At 51.0% G+C, this 27864-nt stretch overlaps 2 protein-coding genes across 2 annotated transcripts; one reads left to right on the top strand and one right to left on the bottom strand.

The window, feature by feature from the left end:
* Positions 1–103: 103 nt before the first annotated feature.
* Positions 104–13179, top strand: NUDC (nuclear distribution C, dynein complex regulator). The gene is made up of 9 exons (XM_028113982.2): positions 104–315; positions 2441–2518; positions 9825–10028; positions 10118–10183; positions 10974–11096; positions 11173–11367; positions 12202–12285; positions 12380–12498; positions 12905–13179. The coding sequence occupies exons 1-9, from the start codon at positions 235–237 to the stop codon at positions 12954–12956; spliced, it is 1002 nt and encodes a 333-aa protein (XP_027969783.1). The 5' UTR covers positions 104–234; the 3' UTR covers positions 12957–13179.
* Positions 13180–14634: 1455 nt separating this feature from the next.
* Positions 14635–22635, bottom strand: KDF1 (keratinocyte differentiation factor 1). Its single transcript, XM_028113925.2, has 4 exons — positions 22572–22635; positions 16163–17230; positions 15604–15678; positions 14635–15034 (listed from the first exon to the last, which is right to left on the bottom strand). Exons 2-4 carry the CDS (start codon positions 17196–17198, stop codon positions 14952–14954), a joined length of 1194 nt encoding a protein of 397 aa, XP_027969726.1. The 5' UTR covers positions 17199–17230; positions 22572–22635; the 3' UTR covers positions 14635–14951.
* Between the last annotated feature and the right edge of the window lie 5229 nt (positions 22636–27864).

Below are 27864 nucleotides of genomic sequence, written 5' to 3'. Positions count from 1 at the left end.
AATGGTTGGTGAAGCGGGCTGTTTGCCGCGCGGTCAATGGTCGCGGGCCGGGAGGGAGGCGGGAAGAGAGGGCGAGAAGGCGAGCCTGGGCGGTGCGGCGCGTGCGTGTTTCCGGCTCCGCTGCGGAAGGCGGACGACTGGAGCCGTTGGGCCGGACACTACCCGAAGGAGCAGGGAGAGCGCGGGACGCGAGTGAGGAGCTGGGATCTCGGAGCGTGGCTAGGGGCAGGCGCGATGGGCGGAGAGCAGGAGGAGGAGCGGTTCGACGGCATGTTGCTGGCCATGGCGCAGCAGCACGAGGGCGGCGTGCAGGAGGTAACGGCCCGCGCGGCGTCGGCCTGGCCTGGTCCTGCGGCGCTCGCCCACCCGCGCGGCCCTAGCCACGCTCGCTCCACCTCCCTGTCTTCGGGGGCTTAGATCCACCCCTGGGCCTCGCGGGTTCTTGGGATTCCTCCTCCATTCTCACCGTGTCCCAGCTTCCGGTCTGGCCTCCCCACCTAACTTCAGGCCCCATTCGTTTCTGTCCCGGGTCCCCGGCGCCGCTCACTAGTTCCTGTCTTAGCAATTCCTGTGTCTCCGAACGCGGCCCTGGAAAACCCGCAGCTCCCCCCGTAGCCGGTCCCCCAGTCTCACACATGCTTCCGGCCTCGTTTCCCCCTCTGATGGCCGCCGGCGAAGAGCAGTTCTTAAGCTGAACCCTCCCAGTCTTTGGGATTTGCATCTACCAAGACCTGGACCGAGCTGACGAATGTGTGTGGGGGGGTGGGGGTGGAGGTGGGGTGGGGTGTGATGTTAGCACGTGGTTCTTTCAGGCCTTGAATGGGAACTAGGAAGCCTGGGTTCACAATTTGTTTCTACCACCTACCCACAAGGGACCTTTCCACGTCTGCAAGCCTCAGTTCCTTTGTCTTTGAGACAGAGCTACGAGTCCCTTATTTTCTGAGCAGTGAGGAGAGTAGTGTCTTGACGTGAAGGATAGTAAGGAATTCTCAATAATCAGGTTTGTTCATTCAACAAATACTTGTTGAGTGATGTGTGCCAGACACTCACCGGACTGGGTCCTGGCTACATAGATGTGAGCAGAAATCTGTCCTTGCCCTGATGGAGCTTAAAAAGAGCTTTTCAAAAGCATAATTCATGCATACTGACCATGCAATAACACAGACCAACTGGTATAGATTCTGGAGTTGGTTTTTTGGACCCAAAACATGGAAAGTTAGAAGTAGAAAAGCCTATCAAGATCAGTTCCAGAACTCTCATTCTGAAAAGAAACCAAAGGAACTTGCCCAAAATCACCCAACAGGTTCCTGACTTAGGACCAGATTCCTTAGGCCTGTTTGCTTTCCACAGTACATTGCTGATTCTTTGTCTCACTGGGAACGAGTTTTCTTTGAGCTTTTCTGTTCCCATTCTTTTACCCAGGTACTGGTGGAGACCAAGAACTCCCAAGCCCTTTTAGGTGGGAAGAGTTACTAATTTGCGTGTGTAAAGGTTCCCTCCCCCATCCTCCTAAATTGTTGACTCCAAATTGGATTTGGGAGTGCATTTTTGAGTGAATCAAAAAAGTATCTAGAAGTAGAAACTCAAACCATGGAGATAAGTTCTAACATCGGCCTTAAAACCACTCATTTGGGCAAATAAAAGGGCTTGTATATGCTAACTCTAGGTCACCAGTAGATCTTTTCATTCAGTAGTTTTACTGAGCATATACGCTGAGCCAGATCTGGTGCCAGGCTTTGGGGATGAATAAGCCATAGTTCATGGTACCTACGTGTGAGGAGTTCACTCTGGCAGGAGGTCTTTTGCTCTGGGCCAGACACTGCTAAAGGCCCTCACCTGTGGTATCTCATTTGATCCTCACTAGGTTCCTAGAAATAGGTGTTGTTGCTACTTCTGTTTTAGAGTTAAGAAACTTCTCCAAGATGACAGCTAATATGTATCAGTCTGATACTCAAACCCATATGCTTAACCACTTGGAAACTCTGGTATACCCACCAGTTAGTTGGTTTTACCCTTTGAAGTGGCTTCATTTGCTCCCCTCTTTTCGAATCTGCCCTAGTAACTCAGCCAGTGCCAGTCTGGATGGACTTTTTACTATCTGGAAGGAAAACTGGGCCTAGGTATTTCAAGCCCTGGATGCAGAGGAGTGTTCTATATCCTTAGGCTGTTTTGAGAGCCTCAAGGAATGTGAAATGCATGTACACATATACAGGAGAAATGAAAAATCTGCCTCTCAGGCTATCTAAATAAGGTTAGGATAGGCTTCCTAGTGGAAGTGACTAAGGTAGGGCCCTTTGGGGGAGGCTGTCTCCTCAGATGAGAGGCTCAGGGTGAAACAGTCTAGTCTCAAGCTCCCTCCTGGACTAGAATCTGATTTCTGTGCAGTTGAGGGACTCCCAATGCGGCATCTCCACAGCTTCAGTCTCCTTCTGTTTTTCAGCTTGTGAACACTTTCTTCAGTTTCCTTCGACGCAAAACAGACTTTTTTGTTGGAGGAGAAGAGGGGATGGCAGAGAAGGTGAGTGTTGGGGCCTGCTGTCCCTTTGGAGCCTCTGTTTCTTCAGAAGGAAGGCTCACCTCATCTTCCTTTGGCCTAATAATAACGTTCAGCAGAAGTAAAAATGCCAAGGGCAAAGAGTCGCGGAAGGGAAGCAAACTGTTGTGTATTGAAGCCCCTCTCCTTGCCAGGTGCTTTATCTACCCCTGTTTCCTGTGATCCTTCAGCTTGAGACGGGCAGGTGTTACTATTCCCATTTTGCAAATGAGGAAATTAGCTCAAAGTGTTTGGCACTTTGTCCAAAGTCTTTTTTTTTTTTTAAGATTTATTTGTTTATTTGAGAGAGAGAGTGAGTGTGCACGCATGCACATACATGAGCTGGGGAGGAAGGGCAGAGGGAGAGTCTTAAGCAGACTCCAAGCTGAGCACGGAGCCTGATGCTGGGCTTGATCTCACAACCCTGAGGTCGCAACTTGAGCCGAAACCAAGAGTGGATGCTTAACGGACTGTGCTACCCGGGCAGTGGGACTTTGTCCAAAGTCTTGAGCTAAGTTGTAGAAGAGCCAGGGTGGGAACCAGAGTCTGTTGTAAAACTGCCTTCTGCCCCTGACACCACGCTTCTTGGTTCCTTTTCCATCAAGGAGGTTTTATCTGATTACCTAGCTGGAGATGAGAGTGGGCAAATGTTAGAAATTGAGCTTAGAAAACAAATACAGAAAAACTTAAAGCCAGCCAATCCCAGTATTCCCAGACGCTGTGACCCAAAATTCACGGGTTTGGGAATTGCATTTTGTGCTACAGGCTCTGAGACCTTGAACTTTCTTTTGATTCCTTAGGTTGTAATTATATTTTTGCAGCTTGGTAAGTCATGAAAAGGTTACCTCATTGAACAGTGATTTTTAGGACCTTGATATTTGTTTTCACTTAGAGACATAGTAACAAGGAGACATTTTTTGCAAACTGCTTTCTGTGGCTTCAGGGGTCTGCTTAGCTGCCATGCTGTCTCATGCATGCATCCCACCATGATCTGAGGCTACTCTGTCATAGACACACTAGCCTGGGAGTGGAGAGTCCGGGGATCTTGGCCCAGCTGTGTGGCTTGGTTGATTTCCCACTAGTTCTCTGGTTCTTTCAATCTACATGTCTGCAGAATGGAAGAAGGTGGATTTTTTGACCTGTAGGCCCCTTCTGGTTCATATATTCTTTCTGTGTTAGCACCAGCACCTCCTGTTTTTCTGTGGGCCAGACTGCCTTATAATAGTCATTCATTCGTTCAATGAGTATTTATCGAACACTTGATGCTTTGTTTGTGGTAGGTATTATGCCAGACCCTTTGGGATTATAGAGATGAATACAGACATGGTCTTTGTTTTCATGGATCTCACAGTGTAGCACCCTGCCCCCGGCCCCTAAAAAATGAAGAAGTCATGGGTGTTAGGGAGGAGACCTGGGAGCATTAAATGGGGACTAACCTAGGCTGACAGCTAGGTGTCAGCTGTGAGGCTGTGGTGCTTGAAGGATGAGTGAGCTGGATGAAGGGAGAGAGGTGAGTGATACAAAGAAGAGGTATTAGGGCGCCTGGGTGGCTCAGTCAGTTAAGTGTCTGACTCTTGGATTCGGCTCGGGTTGTGATCTCAGGGTCATGAGATCAAGCTCCATGTTGGGCTTCGTGCTCAGCTCAGAGTCTGCTTGACATTCTCTCACTATTCCTCTGCCCTCCCGATAAATAAATAAAATCTTAAAAGTGGTATTTTAGAAGTATGGGGATGATGGTAGCTGCCACGTATTGGATGTCTGCTGGTCCCCTCTTAGACCTTGTCATGCTCTTTGGTTTTTCATTCCTTTAGAAACAAAGCTCTTCCCCAGGAGGTTGGTCAGACTTGCGGGCAGGCAGAAACCTGTCCAGCCTTCTCACCTAGTCTCCATTTGTAACACAGTAACTTTTATATTGAGTGCCTACTGTGTGCAGGCCACCAGATACATCATTTTCAAGTGCACTGGTCAGGAGCATGGGCTCTGGAGTTAGGCAGATGTGAGCTGGAATCCCAGTCCCCGGTCTTTCACCCCCCCCCCAGCCCCCAGCAATTGTGTGGCATTGGGTGAATCATTTTTTTCTCTGAGCTTCATTTTTTTCTTACCTGTAAAGGGGTCTTAATCCTTACCTCATAGGGCTGTTGTGAGGATAAAAAGAGGTCATGTAGATGAAGTGGCTGACGTTTGAGAATACAAATTCATGGTGGAAACAAAAAACATTGTTTTGTTTTTTTAAGATTTATTTATTTGAGAGAGAGCTCATGAGGGGAGGGACAGAGGGAGAGGAAGAGGTAGAAACGCAGACTCCCTGCTGAGTGGGGAACCTGATTTGGGACTTGATCCCATGACCCCAAGATCATGACCTGAGCTGAAATCAAGAGTTGACGCCCAATCAGTTGAGCCACCCAGGTGCCCCAAGTTCATGATCCTTTTTTTTTTTTTTAAGATTTTACTTATTTGACGGGGAGAGAGAGAGCACAAGCAGGGGGAGTGGCAGGCAGAGGGAGAGGGAGAAGCAGGCTCAGTCCTGGGACCCTACAATCATGACCTGAGCCAAAGGCAGATGCTTAAGCGACTAAGCCACCCACATGCCCCCGTGGTCCTTTTTTTGAACCTCTTAGGTGCAGATGTGTTTTGGGATTTCGAATTCTTTGGATTTTAGGAGGTGATAACGGTGCATATACTATACATATGGTAATTTGTTACAGTGTAGTAACGTGTGTAACATGTGCTGTGTGAGTTAGGAGCAGCATCCTGTAATGAAGCATTAGTATTTCTGTAGAGAAACGTCTATCAATATTCATACCAAGTGGGAGATATGAAGACTATAAATACCTTCATGCCACAAACTTATAATTTCAAAAACAGTTTTATAATTTTTATAGCTTTTGGGGCTAGGAATTATGGATAAGGGATTGTGGATTTGAGGAAAGCCATAATGATCAAATCCGTGTGTTATTGCCATAGGAAGAGACAAATGGAACAGTGAAGCAGAATAGAGAACCCAGAAAAAGTCTAGCACATGAGAATTCAGTACACGTCTGATGTAGTAATTCAGTTCTGTAGGCAAAGGATGATTGAATAAGTCATTGCTCCTACAACTGGCTATTTATCTGTAAAGAACCACAAGTATACCATCTGTTTTACTCATATGTAAAAATAAATTGCAGACCAAGAAGAGTCTGTTAAGGAAAGCTAGGAAACCATATGATCTTCTGTGGGGGAGGCCTTGCAAGATTAGAAACCTGGAAGCTATAAAAGAAAAGGTAGCTTTTTGCCTGTTCAGTCATTGAAAACTTTGTGTGTCTGGCAAAAGGGACATATAAAGTTAATTGGAAAACAGATTTAGAAAAAGTGTTCAGTGGAGAGGACAGAAAATTTAATGACTAATTTAATATGCAGGAACTTGTAAATTGACAAGAAAATGATAAACAGAAAAATAGGCAATTCCAAGAATAGCAGATCCAAAGAGCATATGAAAAGATGTCCAACTTCACTAGTTATCTAGGAAATCTAGGAGAAATAAACAGTGAAATGTCCTTTTTTTCCTGCCAAACTGACGAAAGTGTGAAAAGAAAAGACCCACAAAAACCATTGCTTACAGGGATGTGGCAAAAAGGGTAATCTTCAGGTATTTCTGATAAAAGTGCATTATTGTGGCTCTTTAAAAATTTTTTATTATAAAAGATGCTCAACATCACTAATCAGAGAGATACAAATCAAACCATGCTGAAATACCACCTCACACCCATTAGGATGGCTTCTATAAAAAACCAGAAAACTCCCAAGTGTTGGCGAGGGTGTGGAGAAATTGGCACATTTGTGCATTGTTGATGGGAATATAAAATGGTGCAGCTGCTGTGGGAAACAGCATGGCACTTCCTCAAAAAATTAAAAATAGAACTGTATGGTCCAGCAATCCCGCTTCTAGGTACATTCCCAAAAGAATTGAAAGCAGGTTCTTGAGAGATTTGTACACCCATGTTCACAGCAGCACTGTGCACAGAGCCAAAAGCTGAAAGCAGTCCAAGCACCCATTGATGGAGGAGTAAAGAGTCTCGTATATACTTACAGTGGATCTAATGGAATATTGTTCAGCCTTTTAAAGGAAGACACACACTTACGAGTACTTACTGAATGATTTCATTTAAATGAAGTTCTAGAACAGGAGCGTGTTTTCTCTCTCAGATGTGTTGGGTCACACACACCCCACCCCTCCAAGCGCCTGCTATGTTCAGGTTAAATACCTCTTGGTGTCTCTCCTGGCCAGGCTGGTGGGAACCACTCTTTACTCCGCGATCACCCAGCCTCGGTCAGGGAAAGGCTGTGCTCAGTATGCCCGCTTAAGAATCTGGGGCCTGTCTTCTAGAACTAGCGTGACCGTCCTCATCCCTTTCCTACTCTGCTGAGCTGTGGTTCCTGAAGATGTGTCCAGTGACAGATGCTTTGCTCTGTGACAGCCTGCTGGTTGGCACCACAGAGTAGGCTACACACCCCCAGGGGTCTCTGCCTGGGACTGGGCCTGGGTAAGGCTGGGAGGAGGAGATTGGGAGGAGGGGTCAGAGGCTGCTGTGATTGGCCTTGACTGGGCCTGGTGGTTCAGCTCTGCCCTCACCTAACCTCCAGGAGCTAGGAAGGAACAGGACAAATGGGATGTAACATGATTCACTGGAGCTGGGAGAGGGGAGGGCCCTGCTCCCGCCTCCCCTTGGCCACTGGTTGGCAAATGGCTTGAGTTCAAGGTCTTCCCGATTAGGGATTTGGGACCAAGGCCCTGTGGTGGAACAGCCTCCGCTGGCGTAATTATCTCATGACTGATTCTGCTGACAGCAGAATGGCCTCCGGGTGACTCAACTTCTCTTTCACTGAAACCCCATTTTGTTAACCCATTTGGTTTGGGGGATGCTTTTGGTGCCTTTAGCCTTGTAGAGTATGGAACTACCACGGTGTGGCATGAGGTTGGGAGTTCCGAGGTAGCAGGAGGAATTGGCATCAAATGAATGAGAAGCCATGGGACATTTGCCAGAACCTAGGTCCAGGAGCCCATGGGTGACTTTGGTGACTTTGGTGACCCTGAGCCCCACGTAAGCCTCTCAGCTCTTACAGACCCTTCCCCCCCTCCTGCTCTGGCTCAGAGATGTTTGGAAGATGGTAAATTGACCACTGATCATGTGCTGAGTGCCCTGCAAGGTCTCTTCCAAGTGTGTGGGCTGACACGGTTGGGTTTCCTGAGTTGGGTGTGTTCCTGGGCCTGCTGAAGGTAAAGAGGTGAAGCTCCAGAGACACTGGAGCTGGTTCTAGAGGATGAGCAGGAGATTGCCGGGTGACCTGGGGGTAGGGACAAGGACATTGTAGGCAAAGAACAGCTTATGCAAGATTGCTTTTGAAAATAATGAAATAGGAGCACAGAGTGATGACCTCAGGGTCACACAGGTAGAAGGAGTAGTCTGGGAACTCCAATCTAGGTGTGACACTCTGGTCTTCTTGAGAATTGGGCAGGAGGGCTTGTTAAAAAAAATACAGACTGCTGGGGCCCCTTGGTGGCTCAGTCAGTTAAGTGGCCCGGCCGACTCTTGATTTCGGCTCCGGTCAGGATCTCAGGGTCCTGCATCGAGTTCCGTGCTCAGTGGGGAGTCTGCTTCAGGATTCTCTCTCCTTCTGTCTATCTCTCCCCTCCCCCCACTCATGTGTGCTCACGTGCGCTCTCTCAAATAAATCTTAAAAAAAAAAAAAATACAGGGGTGCCTGGGTGGCTCAGCTGGTTAAGTGACTGCCTTCGGCTCAGGTCATGATCCTGGAGTTCCGGGATCAAGTCCCGCATCGGGCTCCCTGCTCAGCGGGGAGTCTGCTTCTCCCTCTGACCCTCCCCCCTCTCATGCTCGCTCTCTCTCTCTCTCTCTCTCATTCTCTCTCTCAAATAAATAAACTCTTTAAAAAAAAATTTAAAAAAAATACAGGCTGCTGAGCCCCACCCCAGAATGTCTGATTCAGTAGGTCTGGAGTGGGGTCGAAGTTTAGTGTTCCTAGCAAATTCTAGATGATGCTGGTGCTGTAGGTGTGGGGAACCACGTCTGGAGACCTACTGGTATAAACAGGTGAGCCGTCTCTCCCATTGTATTTTTATAGTGGAGAATGTACTTGTTCCCACCACTAACCAGCTGACACCGGGTTAGCCTAAGTCAGGCAAGGAGTGTTGGGAAGCTAACACTTTGTATGTGGCTGTGATTTGGCAAGGACTGTGCCAGCCTGTGTAAGTGTCTGTTGTGTTTGATCCTCATGACAGGTGAGAAAATGGAGCTTACAAGGTGTCAGAGTCGTTCCCTTGTCCAAGGCCACACAGTCAGATAGTGACAGCGGCAGCAGTCTTGTGGTAGCTCCTGGGCAGCAGGGAGGACAGCCAGCAGCATGTGGGTTGGAAGCGTCCTAGGGAGGCACAGTGGAAGAGGAGGGACTTGACATTGATAGCTTGCAGGCTGAGGAGAGGAGTCTAGCCTCTTCCCTCAAGAAAGCTCTCTCTGGCTCCCTGCTAATCTGGCAGTTCCGGACGTGGTGCTGAGGGCAGCACGGCTGGGTCTGCTGTCCTGGAGACAGGTACATGTGGGGGAAGAGATCAGTCAGGAGCTGGGCAGTGCAGGCCTGCGAGCTCAGGGGAGGCCTCTTGGGTGGAGGCTGGAGTTTGGCTTCTAACAGTTCTGCTCTGTAGGGAAGGACTCTGAGCACAACAACCCTGTGAGGTACAGAGATTCATCCTCACAGGTGAGGAATCTGAAGCTCTTACAGGTTAAGTCCTTTGCTAAAAATACAATAGCTAGTGTGTGACAGCCTGGGTGAGAACTCCGCTTGTCTGGCTTCACTGTCCGTGTTTTTAGTCACTAGACTTTTTTCTTTTTTAAGATTTTATTTATTATTTATTAGAGCGCGAGCGAGCAGCAGGCAGAGGGAGAGGGAAAAGCAGGCCTCCTGCCGAGCAGGGAGCCCGATGCGGGGCTCCATCCCAGGACTCCGGGATCATGACCTGAGCCGAAGGCAGATGCTTAACCGACTGAGCCACCCCGGTGCCCCTCGACTGTTGTTTTAAATAGCCACTGTTTATCCCACTAGGTACTTTGCAGGTGTTCTCATTATAACTCTGCGATTGCTGTGTACAGTGTGATCCCCGTTTTATAGATGAGGACCTGAGGTTCTGAGTACAGTGCCGTGCCCAGGCATCCAGCACATAGAGGTGGACTGGACTCCAAGCCTTGGGACACTGGCCACTGCCCCAGTGCCTCATCACCTTCTCTCCCTTCCCTAGCTCATCACACAGACCTTCAACCACCATAACCAGCTGGCACAGAAGGCCCGGCGGGAGAAGAGAGCTCGGCAGGAGACCGAGCGGCGGGAGAAGGCGGAGCGGGCAGCCAGGCTGGCCGAGGAGGCCAAGTCCGAGACCTCTGGGCCCCAGATCAAGGAGCTGACTGATGAGGAGGCAGAGAGGCTGCAGCTGGAGATTGACCGGGTAAGAGTGGGCTCCCCCACCCCAGCCCCCATCCCTGTTGGCACTGGCAGCGAGGATGCTCTTGCCAACTGCTGTGCCCTTCGCCACAGAAAAAAGATGCAGAGAATCATGAGGCCCAGCTCAAGAATGGCAGCCTTGGCTCACTGGGGAAGCAGGTGAGATGGACTGGGGGTGCCTGAGACTAGTCAGGGCTTGGGAACTTCCAGGGACCTTCTAGCCTTTCTCTTGTCTCTAGAGTGCCTCCCCCTGTGCCCTTTCCTTCAGCTGTGGGGGTCCTCCCCAGAGTTCAAGATCCCGCTCATAGACATCGGACCACAGGATCAGGTTTTAAAAAAACAACCCACTGGCCTTAAAGCCTTGGTAGGAAAGCCCAAGAGCCAGAGAGGGCAGTGCCTGGACAGGTATCATTCAGGCGGGCCGGGGTCTGTGGGCCCAGCCTGGCCCTGTGTGTTGGGCTACTCTGGACACATCTGGGGGATGTGCCCCTCAGGGCTCCTCCCTCTGACTCAAATCCAGCTTCCCAATCGTTTGGCTTTCCAGAGTTTCTGGTCTGACACTAGGGGTCTCAGCCCTACAGACACAGAAGAAGAAAATTGATCGTTGGGCAGTCTGGTTTTGTTTTAGAACAACCATGCGCATGGCTACCTTGTGACCTTCTGTTCTGCGCCGGGCTTTCTTTCCAAGTCCCTTGGCTTGGATCCCCAGCTAGGTTCTCTGGGTCCATCTCTGACTGTCACTGTTCCCCAGCTGTGTCCTTTGTCACACGGTATGCTGCTCCTCTCAGGCAGAGATCAGAAGCTGTGGCTCCCAGTGGGCCATGGAGTGGGCAGGGACTGGGTCTGTTTCATCTGGCGGCTGTATGCCCAGGGTCAGCCCTGGGCCTGGCTCAGTGGGGTACAGTCTGTGCCTGTCAGGTAAGTAGCTGAGCACCCCAACTGTGAGCAGGAGGCTGAGGAGGACGAGGAGGAGGAGGAGGAGGAGAAAGACAAAGGGAAACTGAAGCCCAACCTTGGCAACGGGGCCGACTTGCCCAATTACCGCTGGACCCAGACCTTGTCTGAGCTGGACGTAAGTGGCCACGGCTAGGGTTAGGAGGTTAGGGAGCCAGCCTGGGGCTCCTTCTGACTTCTCCTGCCCCATGCAGCTGGCATTGCCCTTCCATGTGAACTTCCGGCTGAAGGGGAAGGATGTGGTGGTGGACATCCATCGGCGGCACCTCCGAGTGGGGCTCAAGGGGCAACCGGCAGTCATTGACGGGGAGCTCTACAACGAGGTGAAGGTGGAGGAGAGCTCGTGGCTCATCGAGGACGGCAAGGTGGTGACGGTGCATCTGGAGAAGGTGTGAGCACCGCGGCCTTCTGGCCTGCATCTTGGTGGAGAAAGGAGGGAGGTGTCTGCTCATTCACTTGGGGACCATTGCTGGGGGTCTAGCGGACGTGCTTAATCTGCACCAGATTTTTAATGTAGGTCTGTCCCATTTTAGAGTCAGGAAAAGGGCAACTCGAGATTTGCCAGGCTCCTCCCTCTAGGTAGGGATGGAATTAAGATGGAAGGTCTTTGGTACTGAAGCATCTTCCTGTGGTTTGTACATGCTTTCAGTTCAGATACGGGGATACCTGCTATGTGCCAGAGGGTGTTCTAAGTGCTGGTGAGAGGGCCGTGGACAAAATGTAGAGAGTTGCCCTCAGAAAGCCTCCGCTCATTCCCTCAGAGAGACGGGGCAATGCATGTAATGTAAAGCAGTGTCTCTGTTAAGTGCCATGGGTCCAAGGAAGGCTTCCCCTGGCACCTAAGGCCTCTCCTAGTCTACCTGCCTCTCCCTCACCTCTGCCCTTGTACTTGCTCCTCCTTCCAGCTGAAATCCCTGTCTTGCTTTTTCATCAGGCGTACTGTGCGTCCCTCAGGCCCAGCCCAGGTGCCACTCTTAACTTCTCGCTCTCCACCCTGGATGAATAGCTCCCTCTGTTTTATTTTTGCCCCGATGATGCTGATTTGTTACGGTCTCATCCGTTTCCCCCAGCCACTGGGGAAGGCAGAGGCCTTGCCCATCTGCACCCTAGGTCCCCGCACAGGATGTGGATGGGAGTGAGTTGGGTTCTGGAAAGGGTGAGGGGTGCATCCTAGGGCACAGAGGGAGCTACCTCCCAGCCCCCGGTGGTTCCCCTCCTCACAGATCAACAAGATGGAGTGGTGGAGCCGCTTGGTGTCCAGTGACCCTGAGATCAATACCAAGAAGATCAACCCTGAGAACTCCAAGGTGAGCCCTGGCTGGTTGTAGGGGGGCTTCAGCTGGGAGGTGAGGGCGTAGGGGGCTCCAGAGTTCACCTATCTTTGTTACCGCCTGCCCTTAGCTCTCAGACCTGGACAGTGAGACCCGCAGCATGGTGGAAAAGATGATGTACGACCAGAGGCAGAAGTCCATGGGCCTGCCCACCTCGGATGAGCAGAAAAAGCAGGAGATTCTGAAGAAGTGAGCAATGCAGAGATTGGCCGGGGGTGGGAGGTGGGGTGGGGAAGGTGGGTGTTGGGCCTGGACCTGGGTGACAGCAGTGAGTGGGTCACTGAGCAGGACACAGGAGCTGCCTTGTCCCTTCCGGGATAAGCCAGCCAAGTTTATGGATTTATAGCCTCAGTTTGCCTACCCTAATCATTTTCCAAGGTCATCTTGAGGGCAAAGGCACCTTGGGGTAGGAAGGGATAACACAAGCAGTCATTGCCTCCTACAGGAAGACCCTGAGGCCCTAGCACTGCCTGGCCTGGCTCCAACTTGCTCAGGGTTCTAAAGAAATTAGACCTGAGGTTGTGGGGCTGGGAGAAAGGGGCTCTTTGATGAAGGGGATGGCCTGTTTTACCTTCTTCCCACTTTCCCTCCCCAGGTTCATGGATCAGCATCCTGAAATGGATTTTTCCAAGGCCAAATTCAACTAGGCCCTGTGTTTGCCTCCCTGAACTCTTGGGGCTGAGCCCCCAGCCATCCACCTTCTTTTCCTACCCTCCCCTGGGACTTGGGGGCTTCAGGGCTGGGGTAGGCACGGGACTGGCTCAGGCACACTAGTCCCAGGGCATCATGGGAGAAGGGCTGGGGCCTTGTGGGGGGGTGCCTTATCTTCCCCAGTTGGCCTACTGTTACACATTAAAACTATTTACTCCACCTGTGTCTTCTCTTCGCTCTGGCCTTTCCCTGGGGGACAGGCCTCTCTTATTGCTGCTGCTGGGGGCTTGGTTTCTAGCCCAGATTCTGCCATGTGACCCAGAGCAAGTCCTTACACTGTTTTTCAGTGTAAGGCTGTTTTTCATTACTTAAAAGGGAGAATTAAAACAAGGCTTTTAGTCTGTGTGTGACTGAGCAAAGGTGAGTTTTTCTGGTTACAGGGACCAGAATATATGTCATTCTTAAAGGGGCCCAGGACTCAGCAGAATTTAAGACCAGCTGGACTTGATTCCATTAACATTCTCAATCTTGGCGAGGCTTTGATGTGGGTGAGATAGAGCTGAAGGGAAGGGGCCAGTTTTGTCACTGGTACTGGGCCTTGTGGTCACAGCCCCCAAGGGGACCGTACTGTGTGTCTGATAGGGAGCTGGATGAGTACAGTTTGTCTAGTTGTCACTTGCCAAAAGGGCCTGTGGGGACAATAAAAAGGTGAGGTGTGGGGGCTTATAGGTGAGGGCGTGGGGATCCTGGATAGCTAATTGTTTAGTCAAGAGTGGTCTGGTGGGCCTGCTCTGTCATTGCTGAGAGGACTAACAAGACACTCCTGTGTGTGAGGAGTAGCCAAGTAGGATCTTTCTGAACCCAGTTGGGCTTGTGTCCAAACAAGGGGACCCTGCTTCTGCCCCAAGCAGGTGAGCTTGCCAGCTTTGGGGCAGAACTGCCAAGAGGCCAGCTTCTAGGTCCAGAGCGAGTTACTAGCTGTGTGACAAGTTCCTTGACCCCTCTGAACCCCAGCCTCCTAGCCATGAAGGAATGACCCCCTCCACGGTAGTTGGGAAGGTCAAGAAGGTTCCAGTAGACCACAGTGCTCTGTCAGAACCAGGGAGAGGTGGAGGAAGCCTCAAGTCTGAGGGTGGGTGGGGGCTGACCCATGCTTAAGACTTGGGGAAACGGCAGGGATGGCCAGAAGCAGGCCAGCCTGCAGGTGGTGAACTGCAGCAGCAGGAGTCCGGGTAGGCCTGCCTAGAACCTCTCAGCAATGACAGAAACCACTTGTCAGACCTTTCTCAGGTACAGAAACTACAGAAACTGGCTCTTTGGAACTCACAGTGAACCTGAGAGGTGGACGCTCTTGCTCTCATTTTAGCCGCCTTTGACCCCACAACACTAAGGCAGGCTGGGCGCTCTATCCTGTCTCCTGCTCTGTGTATCGGTCAAGCAGATTGGACAGAAAGGGCAGTATCAGCCGAGATGACCAGGCAGTCATCTATCTTTGTACTTGCAACTATGGTCATGTTAGGATATAGAACATCAGCCAAGAACCAACAGAACATAAGGTGGAGTGGGCACTGCCCACAGAATTCAAGACAGAGGCCCTGCCTGCCCCCCCCCCAACCCAATCCATTTAAGATAAGCTGCTCTGAGCTGTCACCCTCTCCCCCCACCCTCATCCTGTGGAGGGAGAAGTTTGCATGACTGGTTATGGGGTGTATTTTATGGGGGTAAAGCCGGGATTCAATCCCAGAAGGTAACTCCTAAGTCTTTGCTTTCCATGATCCAGGCTGCCTGAAGACCGTGGGCGGGAAGGAACAGGCCCGGGCAGGGGTCAGGCCAGCAAGGGATCCAGAGTGACGTGGGCACCATGGCCCAGTGAAATGCACATGGTCCAGGAACCAGTCAGCCGAGGTGGGAGGAGCCAGCGTGGCCCAGCCTCCTCCAAAGGGGGTCCTGCTTCCCCTCTTCAGCTGTGGGCCATACTGGGCGGGTGAGGGTTAGCAGTACACCTGGAGCAGCGGCGCTCCCGACGAGTCTGTGTCTGTGCCCTGGAAGGATGAATCGTGGCTGGCTGGGTATCCTGAGGGGAAGGGAAGAGGAAACAGGCTCAGAGATGGGAAGTAGCTCATCCAGGGACCAAGGGCAGGGAGAAGCCTGCTGAGAACGAGCAGACTGGGACTCGAGCCTGGGTCAGTCTGATCTCAGTCTGATCCTGGCCGGGTGACCCACTCAGCTTCTTGACCTCTCTGAGCCCCAGCCTTGCTGTCTGTTAAAGGGTAGTGACCCCACTCCTGGGAGCTTAGGAAGCCCAAGAAGGCAGCAGAATGCACACGGGGGTGTCTTTTCAGCACTGATGGATGGCCTCCGCCCTTCACTGTCCTCCCCAGTGACGCGGGGGGCTGAGATGCAACTTCGGAGCACCTGCCCCCTGCTGGTTCAGGGGCAGCTCCCTGAATGTCTCCTAAGTGAACCCTTTAAGCCAGCTTGCAGGATTAGGATGGGGTCTGTGGCTGCTCAAGGCTTCTGGTCCCTTTCTGATCCCAGCCCCACCCACCCCAGAGGAAGCTGGGAGAGGGGCATGGCGGCGGGGGTGGGGGGGTGGTGCTGAGGGCGGTGCCCCCTCTCTGACTCATCAGGTCAGGACCAAACCTGGGGCTCCATAAGGCCTCAGCTTCCTGGCGATGGCATCTGCAGTGGTCTCCTGGGAGATCTGCACTGTGAGTTCTAGGGAGGGAACAGGAGGGGGCAGTGGTCATTATCACATCCTTTTTAACCCTACCCCCCCTTCAGCTCCCAGCCTGATGAGGGAGGGGTCACCTACCTGGGCCAGGCTTGAGAAACAATGTTTAAAATAAAGACACGACTTGCGTGTGCACATGCCTGTGCGTGCGTGTGTGCATGTGTGCATTTGTGTGTGTGTGTCTGCAGTGGTGGCTGGGTGGAGGATTTGGTTAGGCCAGGGCCGAGGTCCAGATTCATATGGGATCGCGTTATATTAACCAGGCGAGGCCTGCAAGCTCTGGCAGGTGGTAGCGGGGGACAGAGGGTCCTCTTAGGGGACACGGGAGTCGAGAAAAGGGAGGAAAAGGACAAAGGAGAGCAGGGACTGGCTGAGGGGTGGACCCGCAGTGGCCACAGACCCAGTGCAGCCCTCCCTTGGCCAGAGCCTCCTTCACTCTGCCCTTCAGCCATGTGGAACCCCACCTACCATCCTGGCTGAGCCCTGAGCCCACCATGGTCTCGTGGCCACTATCAGGGGCAGCAGCAGGGGCTGCACCCCGCATGGAGCGCCCCTCTGCGGTCTGCGGACGGGCTCGGCTCTTGCGGGTACTGATGCGAATGATGCCGCGAACCAGGCGGCCCTCAGCATCCTGCTCATCCAGGTGGTAGTCCTGGGTGATGCTGCTGATAAGGTCCGAGATCTTACTGGTCTTCTCCAGGAACACAGTGTCTGATGTGCACTTGGCCAGCTCGTCAATCTGGTGTACGCTGAACAGCTCTGTCAGCTTCTTGAAGATGAGCACATCAATCTCTCGACTGGACATGGAGCCGCTTCCTATCTCGGGCAGGTCCAGGTCTGACTCATGGAAGGAGTAGTACTCTTCGGAGCCACGGGGGCTGCTGGCAAGGGTGCTGGGCAGGCTGTGCCGCATGGGTGGGGGTTCAGCCAGTGGCTCCTTGTAGCAGGAGTCCGCATCAGGGGCTGGGGAGGTGGCGCTGCGGTAGGGATACACAGGGATGCCTTTGAGCTTGACGTCAGGGTAGCTGAAACTGCTACCCATGGTTGACTTGAGCCGTTGGCCATCCCGCCGGCTGGGAGGTGCACGGTCGGGGCTGGGGGGCACTCCATTGTGTTCTTTGGCCCAGTTGGCTTCAGCAGCCCCCTCAGGGGAGTCCCCAGCAGACAAGCAGGGGCTGCAGCCCCGCATGCAAGCCCCGCACCGCTGGAGGCAACTCCAGCAGCGGCGGAAGCAGAAGGCAGCCCGGCACCAGTCCCACACCCAGGGGCGCCAGAGCAGACAACAGGCTGGGGGCTCGGCAGCAGACTCAGCAGAGCCAGAGATGAAGGTAAGGCTCTCGGGCCCATGGTGGCCAGGGTCCTTGGGGTCTGGCCTGCGGGTGCGGCGGCTTGGTGGGGGTTGGGATGGCTCATCAAAAGTCTCCAGGCATAGTTCTGTTGGCCGCTCCCAGGGTCCCAAGCGTGGGGGCCCAGATGATGGGCGGGGGTGTCCAGGGCGGGGCATGGCTCATTGCATGATTTGTTGCAGCCAGGCACCTACAGAGGAGAGGCCAGGAAGGAGTCAGGTTCAAGGGTGCAGTTATGCCCATGAACCCTCACCTAGTGTCCCTCCCTCCCCAAAGAATAAATTCTGTCTCTGGTCTAACGTACATGTCAAAATTTCCTGGGACAGGGCGCCTGGGCAGCTCAGTCAGTCAAGTGTCTGACTCTTGATTTCGGCTCAGGTCATGATCTCAGGGTCCCGGGATCAAGCCCCGCGTTGGGGTCCCACGCTCAGTGCACAGTCAGCTTGGGATTCTCTCTCTCCTTCTCCCTCTGCCCCTCCCTCTCAAATAAATAAATAAACCTTTAAAAAAAAAAAAAAGTCCTGGGTATTATAGAAGACTGATGAATCACTAGCATCTACCTCTGAAACTAATAATACATTCCATGCTAATTGATTGAATTTAAATAAAAATTAAAAAAAATTTTTTTTAATGTCCTGGGACTTCACACCCATGGATGTGGTGGGATGGCTACTGTTGAAGAAGCAGAAAATGGCAGGCCCTGGGGGTGTGGGGACGGAGGAGCCCTTGGAGAATGGTGCGGCTGCTGTGGCAGACAGCACAGCAGTGCCTCCAAAAATTAGACGCAGGACGGCCATGGGACCCCGCAATCCCAATTCTGGGTATATGCCCCCCAAAAGGATGGAAAGCAGGGGCTGAAACAGACATTTGTATGCCAGTGTCCACACAGCAGCATTATTCGCAACAGGCAAAAGGCGGAAACAACCTAAATGTCCACTGACAGATGAATGAACAAACAAAACATGACGTATACACATGACAGAATATCATTCAGCCCTAAAAGGGAGTAAGATTCTGATATGTGCCACAACACAGATGAGCTCTGAGACGCTATACTAAGTGAAATAAACCTGACGCAAAGTACACGTATTGTATGGTCCCACTTATATGAAAGATCTAGAATCGTCAAATTCTTAGGACAGAAAGTAAAATGGTGGTTGCCAGGGGCTGGAGGCAGGGGGAAATGGGAAGTTAGCGTTTAATGGGTAGAGTTCCACTTTAGGAAGATGATAAAGTTCTGGAGATGGATGGTAGTGATGGTAGTGATGGTTACACAACACACAACAATGTGAATGTGTTTAATGCCACAGAACTGTAGAATTAAAATGGTAACAAAAAATTTAAAATGTTTTACCACATGGAAAGAAAATCTCCCGAGATCTCACTCTCTGGGGAGTGGTCTCCCCCAGTTTATTCCCTCTGTTGGTAATCCTACCCAACAAAGTCTCTGAGGCTCTCAACACACGCCTTCCCATGTGACTTGTTACAGAACCTGACCGTTACTACCTTCCCTTCCCCTCTTCCTTCAAATCAGTCATGGGCATGTGACAGTTCCCCTGTCAGTGTTTCAGACCGGCTCAGATTTGCTCTCCTAGCAATATTTAAAACCAAGCACTCTTTTGCTTCCTTTGATTAGACAAGAAAGCCAAGCCACAAAATGCACCTTCTTTCCCTTCCTGACTTGGTTGCTAGCAGGCTCAGAGTGAGGACTTCCTTTATCCCATAATCACTGAGCCCGTAGGCGCTGTAAAACTAAAGATGAATAAACTAGAGACCCTGTTCTTGTGATTCACTCAGTTTTGTAGGAAAAACAGATGCTTAAAAGCTCCTAAGATGTAACGTGTAGGATACAGGAGGCATCATGGGAGTGAATAACTATGCCTGAGGGAGTCAGGGAACATTACGTAGTGATATGTGGAAGGGCCACGATCCCTGTAGGGGTTTGCCACGCAACAACCTGGATTTTCTGCAACACTGATCCCTTATCTTTTTATCCCTGATTTAATGGCATTGGGGTCCTAGAACTAGTGATGTGTGAGGAGCCTGGGAGTGGGCATCAGAATATCTGTGTTCTAGTCCCAGTTCTGGATCTAACAGACAATGTGCTTTGGACAAATAAATGCCACCTCTTTAAACAGGGCCACGATCAGGGCGCCTGGGTGGCTCAGTCGTTAAGCGTCTGCCTTCGGCTCAGGTCATGATCCCTGGGTCCTGGGATTGAGCCCCGCATCTGGCTCCCTGCTCGGTGGGAGGCCTGCTTCTCCCTCTCCCACTCCCCCTGCTTGTGTTCCCTCTCTCGCTGTGTCTCTCTCTGTCAAAATAAATAAATAAAATCTTAAAAAACAAACAAACAAACAGGACCATGATCATCTCTCACCCAGGTACTGTCAAGGCTCCCATTCTGGCCACCTCCATTCCCTTCTACTTGCTGCAGCCAGGGAGAACTTAAAAAATCTGGAGAAACCTGGCAGATTCCACTGTAATCAAACGATCGAAGTTAACATCATCAATAATGGGATGAACTGACATCCTGTGCCTCCTGATACTCTGCACTAAGAAGGATACTACATCACTTAAGAAGTATTTTCTGCCCAAAATGTATAACCTAAACATAATCATGAGGAGACATCAGATAAGTCCAACTTAAGGGAATGACAACTAAATGCAATGTATGATCCTTGATTGGATCCTGGATCAAGAGGAAAAACAGGAAACTGGATAATGTGGATAAGTGATGAAATTTTAAAGTAGACTGTATATTATTTACTAGGAATATGCCAATGTCAAATTTCCTGAATTTGATTGCGGCTATATAAGACAATGTTCTTATTCTCAGGAAGTATATACTGGAGCATGATATCAGCAAGCTAATCTAAAAAGTTTCCCACGAAAATCAGAAGCTGCATGTGTCTCAAGAGAGAAAGGGAGGGAAGGAATGTTAGCCATGCGACTGGTAAGAGGATACAGGAATTCTTTATTCCTGCAATTATAGAATTCACTCCTCTGGCCCCATTCAGCACTCCTTCTCCAAGGCCCCTCCAGCTCCCCAAGTCAGATGGGAGCCCCTCTCCTCACAGCTTCCTGCTGGGCTCTGTCAGCTGGGTCAGCCTTGAACCCACTGTTTGAAGATAAGCCTATATGACCCCAAGGGGCAGGGACTGTGTCTGACTCCCTTCTGCCTCAGTGTCAGAACAGGGTTGGGTACAGTAAGTGCTTGAGGGGACTGACACATTCTGTGCGACCTCAGAGTAGAACCAGGACCATTGGGTAGGAAGAAAAATGACTTAGACTCTAGGCTGACCAGAGTGGGGGTAGCAGCAGGCTTGGGGAAGGACAGTGAAACCCCCTCTCCAAAGGTGTGCACACAGAAACTGTAATAGATGACTTGGAAGTCCCTCACGATCCAGACAGGCTAGTGGTTGAAAACCTTTGCCTTGGTTTGAGCAATGTGGGGGTGAGTATGGACTCATTCATTCACTCAATTAACAAATATTTAGTGAGGGCCTACTGAATGCCAGGAACTGTTCTAAATTTGGTGGACACCAAATTCCCTAATCTCAGGAGTCTGCATTCTAGTAAATGAGTTAATTATTGACAGCTTACATTGTTCTATGTACTGCGAATGTATTATACCAATTCTCACAACCTTAGTCGCAGGTATTATTATTGTTGTTATTATTATTATTACTCTACATCGAAAGGCTCAGATAAGTTAAGTAAGCTGTTCAAGCCACACATCTATTTGTACCCAAGCAGCCTGGCCCAGATTCTTGCCCACTACCTCATCCCATCTATTACTTGGGAGGAAGGCGCAAAGTGGCCAGCCGCCAGCTCCATGGAGGGACCTGTACCCATGGAGGGACCACAGAGGAAGCCCTGAGTCTTCCAGGCTCAGGCCTTGGATGAGGAGATTGGGTGCCTCTACACTGTTGGAACCACACTGAGCTCTGGGGTACCTGGGGTTTGTAAAAACATCAAGGGGTTACTGATGATGGTCTGGGTCACTCCTTCTCTACCTCCAAGGCTTAAGGATTTGCTACTATTCATTAAATTCACCCAGCAAATATTTATTGAGCACTACCATGTGCCCAGCAATGTGCTAAATGCTGGGGAAACAGCAGTGAATGGGCCAGAAACAGACTACGGCCCAAGAGGACTTTCACTTTACCTAACAGTCACACCTGCTCTGTAAGTATTATAACTCCACTTTACAGATCAGGAAGCTGAAGCTCAGAAGTGACTTGCCCAGAGACACCCAGCTGGAAAGGAATGGAACAGGATTTGTACTGTGCTCTACCAGACTCTGGAGCCCATGTACTTTGTTTTGTGCCACATATCTGGAATGCGGGTGAGATAGAGAGAAGTGGAGAGCAAGACCTAGGGTAAGGACAATGGCTTGTCTCAGTTTCCCCCACCCCTCTAGGTCCAGAACCCTCCTGAACTCAGCCCATTTTTTCCAGGCTTTATCTTCCCCTGACTGCTGCTGCCCCCACCTCCCAAACCCTAGGAACACTGGTCACTTGGTTGAGTGAGGGGAGGGCCCCTGCTCCTATTGTGTGGCCTGGAGCAAGACTCTGGGCCGCAGTTTTCTCCTCTTTAAAGGCGAGAGAGGAGTGAGAGAGGAGTATCTTCCTGGGCCACTGTGAGGTTTAAATGAGATATTCCGTGCATGTTGCTTAGTGTGGTGCCTGGCACGTGGGAGGGGCTTGGACGCTGGGCGCCCCAAGTCGCTGCAGGGATCTTCCTCAGAGTCAGAAGGTCCTAAGTCCGCCCTCACCAAACTTGTCTTGATGCTCTTCCCCTTCCCCAGTCCCTGAGAAGACACACACACAGGGGTCTGTCTCTGTACCATCCCCCTCCTCCCAAGGTCCCCAGGACAGGCCCCACCCCCGTACCCAGCCTAGTCTTGCACACCCGGCCGAGAGGGGCACCCCAGCGCTGCTCGGGAAACAGCCTTCTGCTCTCTCACCCGGCATCCCCGCACCCTCCATTTCCTGCCCCAAAACTCAGCCCGCGACTCCGGCATCCGGGGACACCTACTCCCGAGGCAAGGGAGAACCAGACCCCGGCACTGCCCCTCCGATCAGCACAGCCCCTACACCAGCAGTGCCCTCGGAGCGATCACCACCCTCTCCAGCTGCAAGGGCCCCCCGCCTGCCCTGACACCTTTCCTCTGGGTGTGCACGGCCCCCCGGCTCCTCCCGACCCTGCCTCCCCCGGCCAGCACGGCTCCCGCCCCCAGCCAGCGCAGCCCTGAGGGCGACCGCGGCCCCCCCCCTCCCACATTCTGCCCGCCCAGCCCAGACGCCCGCTCGGGCCGCTCCCCGGCCCGGCCCGCGCACCCCGGAAGTGGGAGGGTGGCTCCCGAGGAACCGGCCCCGGGACCCTCCCCCGCCCAGGAGTAGCCTCGGGGGTCTCTCCACACCAGTGCCGCCGTGCTTCGCCCCCCACAGGCCCGCGCGGGGCTTACCTGTCCCGCCAGGTGAGCCGCCTCCGGCTCGGCCCCTCCCCCCGCCCCCCTCGCCGCTCACCTGGAGCGCAGGTGAGCGTCTCGCGGGAGCGCTGCACGGGCCGCCGCTGGGGACACACTTCCTGCCTCCGCGAAGCGCTGCCGCCGACGCCGCCGCGCACCTGGGCAGAGGCCCCGCCCCGAGCGCGGGGTGGGGGGGCGTGGTTCACCGCGGCCAGGCTGGGGCGCTGGGCCTACGGACAAGAAGCGGTGCTCAGCCTGGTCTGGCTAAGCGAGGCGGGCAGGGTAGACCGACGCTGGTGGTTCAGTCTCCTCTTCTGTTAAATGGGCAGGTAGTCCTAGCAGTCTCTGCGCGCCTGGGGAGAGCTTGCCAGTTCTTAAAGACGCAGCTCCAAGGGCATATATCTCCTGGGACGCGTTCCCTCGACCCTAGGCCTGTCTGGTTTCCTGTTATATAGAACAGTTCTCTGTACTTCGTTGTCATAATACTCAGCACGCAGTTTTCTTGTCTTCTGACTCCTCCTTTTCTGACTCGAGGACAGGGTCTGGTCTTGTTCCCAGTGCTCGTGGTGCCCACCGCAGGACCGGCACATACTAGGTGCTCAGCAGATATTCTCAGTTGAATGAACCACTGGGCTCCCCGATTTCTTCCTTTGCCCTGAGATAGAATAGGGGGTGTGCATCCTCTGCTCGCTGGTTAATTCACCTCTGGGGAAGTCTGAAGGGGAGATCAATTCCTTCTATTCTGGGGCCTAGAAGCAGGGTGGAGGAGGGGGCTGGGCTGTGCAGTCCTGAATGACACTTCACGGAGCGGCAGAGGTAATCAAAATGGGCCATGATTACCACTTCCCATGGTGTCTCTGCAAGAGGCAACATCACTGGGTGACTAGAAGTCAGGGCTCAGATTATCTTGGGTTCCTGCTCTCCTTAATAACAACTTAATAATAACAACAGCACCAATAAATAAGTGACTATCCTTTTTTTTTTTTTAAACAAGTGACTTTCAAGGAGCATCTCCAGGGCTCATGCTTGCCTAGTATTATTTAATCCTCCCACTAGTCTGTGAGGTGAGTCAGGTGTTATTCCCATTTTACAGATATGGAAACTGAGGATAAGGAAGGGAAAATTATTTGTTCAGGCAGTTGGAAAAAACCGTGTGACTTTGGGCAGGCACTTCCTTTCTCTAAGCCTCACCTCTCCAACTGGGAGAATTAAAAAAGATAATGGATCCAAAGTGAGATAAAGGATATGTGGAGAGATCTTTGGGGCAAGGATTGGTAAGTAGGAGGAATTCAGCACTGCGAGGCCTCCCCCCTTCAGATGTACCAGATACACATCCTCCCAACCCTAGACGGAGAGACTGCCAAATAGAATCATAGAGCCCTTTGTCTGCCCTGTTTGGGTCCCAAGCCCTCTCCTCCAGCCAGGGTGGAACACTCCTTGGAAGATGATGCCCATGCCAACTGGGGGGTTTCCTTCCCTGTCTCATCTCTGAGGGCACCATCATCTCAGTCTATGGGTGCCTTACCATGTGCACACAGTAGTGTTCAATTCCACCAGGAACCATCCGCAACTCCCACCACATCTTGTCCACATTCTCACCTAGAGGCAAGTAGTATGATATATCCTCATTTGGAGCCCAGAAAGTGAGTCACATTGTGTATAGCTGAATGTCTGTGTATAAGACCCAGGAAGTCCATTCCTGGGTACAGCCACAAGAATTGCACACATACGGGGTGCCTGGGTGGCTCAGTTAGATTAAGCGTCAGACTCTTGATTTCAGCTCAGGTCATGATCTCAGGGTCCTGGGATGAATCTCCACATGGGCTCTGTGCTCTCCCCCTGCCCCTCTCCTCACTCATGCATGCTCTCTTTCTAAAATGAATAAATAAGGAGTGCCTGGGTGGCTCAGTCAGTTAAGCGTCTGCCTTTGGCTTGGGTCATGATCCCAGGGTCCTGGAATTGAGTCCCACATCAGACTCCCTGCTCACTGGGGAGCCTGCTTCTCTCTCTGCCCCTCCCCCCTCATGTTCTCTCTCTCTTGCAAAAACAAATAAAAATAATTAAAAAAAATAAAAAGTAAAATAAATAAATAAATCTTAAAAAAAAAAAAAAGGCCACATATGCCAGGAGCCATGTATAAGAATGGTAGTAGAAGCATTGTTCATATTATCCCCAAACCAAAAACACTCAAATGCCATTGACAGGAAATAAAGAAATGTGGAATAATTATACAACAGTAGAAAATGAATGAAGGGCACCTGGGTGGCGCAGTTGATTAAGCTACTGCTTTTGGCTCAGGTCATGATCCCGGAGTCCCAGGATCGAGTCCCACATCTGGCTCCCTGCTCAGCAGGGAGATGCTTAACGGCTGAGCCACCCAGGCACCCCTAAATAAAATCTTAAAATCTAAAAAAAAAAGAAAGAAAGAAAATGAATGAAAAACAGCAATGCGGCTGAATCATGGTGAAATAATATTGAGTGGAAAATGTTAAGTCCTGGAGTACCTGGGTGGCTCAGTCGTTAAGCATCTGCCTTTGGCTCAGGTTATGATCCCGGGGTCGGGACTTAACTTTTTTTTTTAGGATTTTATTTATTTATTTGACAGAGAGAGACACAGTGAGAGCAGGAACACAAGCAGGGGGAGTGGGAGAGGGAGAAGCAGACTCCCCACTGAGCAAGGAGCCCGAAGCGGGACTCGATCCCAGGACCCTGGGATCATGACCGGAGCCAGAGGCAGACGCTTAACCAACTGAGCCACCCAGGCTCATCCCTGTGAATCTTTAAATGTTCATGCAATGGCATGAGTACCACCACAATCATGATTTAGTTAAAAATAAAATCTTAAAAAAAAACGAATGAAGTTCTGATACATGCTACAAGATAGATGAATATTTTTTAAGGTTTTATTTTTAAGTCATCTCTAAACATGGGGCTCAAACCTACAACTCCGAGATCAAGAGTGGCATGCTCCACTGACTGAGCCAGCCAGGCGCCCCAGCATAGATGAATCTTGAAGACATTATGCTAAGTGAAATAAGCCAGACACAGAAGGACAAGTATCGTGATTCCACTTATATTAAATATTTAGAACAAACTCATTTATAAAGACAGAGATTAGAGGTTACCAGGGGCTGGAGGGAGGGGGTAAATGGGAAGTTATTGCTTAATGGGTACAGAGTTTCTATTTGGGATGATGAAAAATTTTGGAAATAGATCATGGCAATTGTTGCACAACAGTGTGAATGTAATTAATGCCACATTGTACACTTAAAAGTGGTTAAAATGGCAAATTTTATGTTTTTATATATTTTCTTTCTTTCTTTCCTTTTTGTTTAAGACTTTATTTACTCATTTGAGAGAGAGAGAGAGAACAAGCAGAGGGGAGAAGCAAACTCGCAAACTCCCCACTGAGCAGGAAGCCCGATGCAGGGCTCAATCCTACGACCCTGAGATCATGACCTGAGCCGAAGGCAGATGCTTCACCATCTGAGACACCCAGGCACCCCTATATATTTTCTTTTACCATAATTTAAAAAAAAATTGATGACCTTTTTTTATTAAAAAGATTTATTTATTTATTTGAGAGAGAGAGTGAGAGAATGCACAAGCAAGCTGGGGAGGGGCAGAGGGAAAGGGAGAGAGAATCTCAAGCAGACTGCCCGCTGAGCGAGGAGCCCAATGTGGGGCTCTATCCAGGACCCTGAGATCATGACCTGGACTGAAGAGTCGGATGCTTCACTGGCTGAGCCACCCAGGTGTCCCAATGACCCTCTTTGAGAACAACAACATACCTTATGGGTCCAATATTCAGCATAACAAAGGAAAGAAGTCTACTGGAGTGAATTTTCCAGAAAACAATCAACCTCTCCTGTGTACTTCCCTGTATAGTTTACAAAGCAAACACTTAAATTTGATCCTTACAGAGCCCAAGGTAGGCATTGTCATATTCATTTTACAGATGGGGAAACTGAGGCTCATTAAGGTCCCAAGGCCATACTGTGACAGAGCAGCACCCAGCCCTCTGGTTCCCAGTGTCGTGCTCCTCACTATGAGGAGCCCTCACAGCCCTCTGGGCTGTGTTTGGACTTCTTTCTAAGCAGAAAGGGGTGCCTTTCTTTCTTTTTTTTTTTTAAAGATTTTATTTATGTATTTGACAGAGAGCGACACAGCACACAGCGAGAGAGGGAACACAAGCAGGGGGAGTGGGAGAGGGAGAAGCAGGCTTCCCGCGGAGCAGGGAGTCTGATGTGGAGCTCGATCCCAGGACTCTGGGATCATGACCTGAGCCAAAGGGAGACGCTTAACAACTGAGCCACCCAGGCGCCCCAAGGCGTGCCTTTCTAACCAGAGCCCACTGAGCTGTTTTCCCTCTTGGCCATGACCAGGGGCCATCATCTGTTGCTTTACTCTGATGTCTACTTTTCTGATCTCCTTCCTCAGCCACCATTCAGCCTCCTTGGCTGGTAACAGACTGGGGAGAAGAAGGAGATGTCAAGACAGCTGGGGTTCTGGCTTGTGCCACGGGCTGGCTGCCTGGAGAAGACTGAGGAGGGCAAGTCTGGGGTGCAAAAGTATAAACTTGGAGTTAGATTTGTTGAATTTGAAGATTTGTGAGATAGTCAAAAAATATCACAATTGTATATGTAGATGGCATTCATATTTAGAAACTATAAGATGTGCAGCTTTGGTCATGGGCAGGAGTGGTGGGGTCAGGGGAGTGTGGATCAGGCTGCAGGGGTGTCTGCTGCCAGCCTCTGGTGTGTGTCTCCCATAGGGGGCACTAGGGGGCAGCATGCAACAGTGGAAATTGCCAGAACTTCAGAGCACCGGTTTAGCTCTCTATGCATTTAAGTTCTTGGAACCTCAGCACGTCTCATCTGAAAATGGGTTTCATGTGAGGCAGGATAGTATGGTGGTTCAGAGTGCGAATTCTGCAGCCAGAGGGCCTGAATTTTGCCCCTGTTCTGCCACTTGCTGGCTGTGTGACTTTGGCCAAGTTACTGAATTTCTATGTGCCTCAGATACCTTATCTATAAAGTCAAAGTAGCGATAGTTTCACGTGGTGATTAGCTATATCATTTGAACTCCTTCTTCCTTCTCTGCCTCCCCAGCCGTGCCGGGGCCAGGACTCTCTGAGGGTTAGGGTTAAAAGGGCCATCGCCTCTGAGAATAAGCAGGAAAACAAATTATTGCTGCTGCCCATGAGCACCTGTTAGGTCTTAGGTGTATTCTGTGCCTTATTCCATATAATTTTCACCATCACTCAGTGAATAGGTCCCAAATCCCCACTGTATAGCTGAGAGAACAGAGGCTCTGAGATTTAAGGTCACACAACCAGTAAGTGGTAGAGC

Source organism: Eumetopias jubatus, unplaced genomic scaffold (assembly GCF_037043125.1).
Source record: "Eumetopias jubatus isolate StellerSeaLion01/CBP00866 unplaced genomic scaffold, mEumJub1_p1.0 scaffold_4, whole genome shotgun sequence".
Taxonomy (NCBI): domain Eukaryota; kingdom Metazoa; phylum Chordata; class Mammalia; order Carnivora; family Otariidae; genus Eumetopias; species Eumetopias jubatus.
The sequence above is the reverse complement of the archived record's forward strand: the minus strand, read 5'-3'. Positions and strand labels throughout refer to the sequence as shown.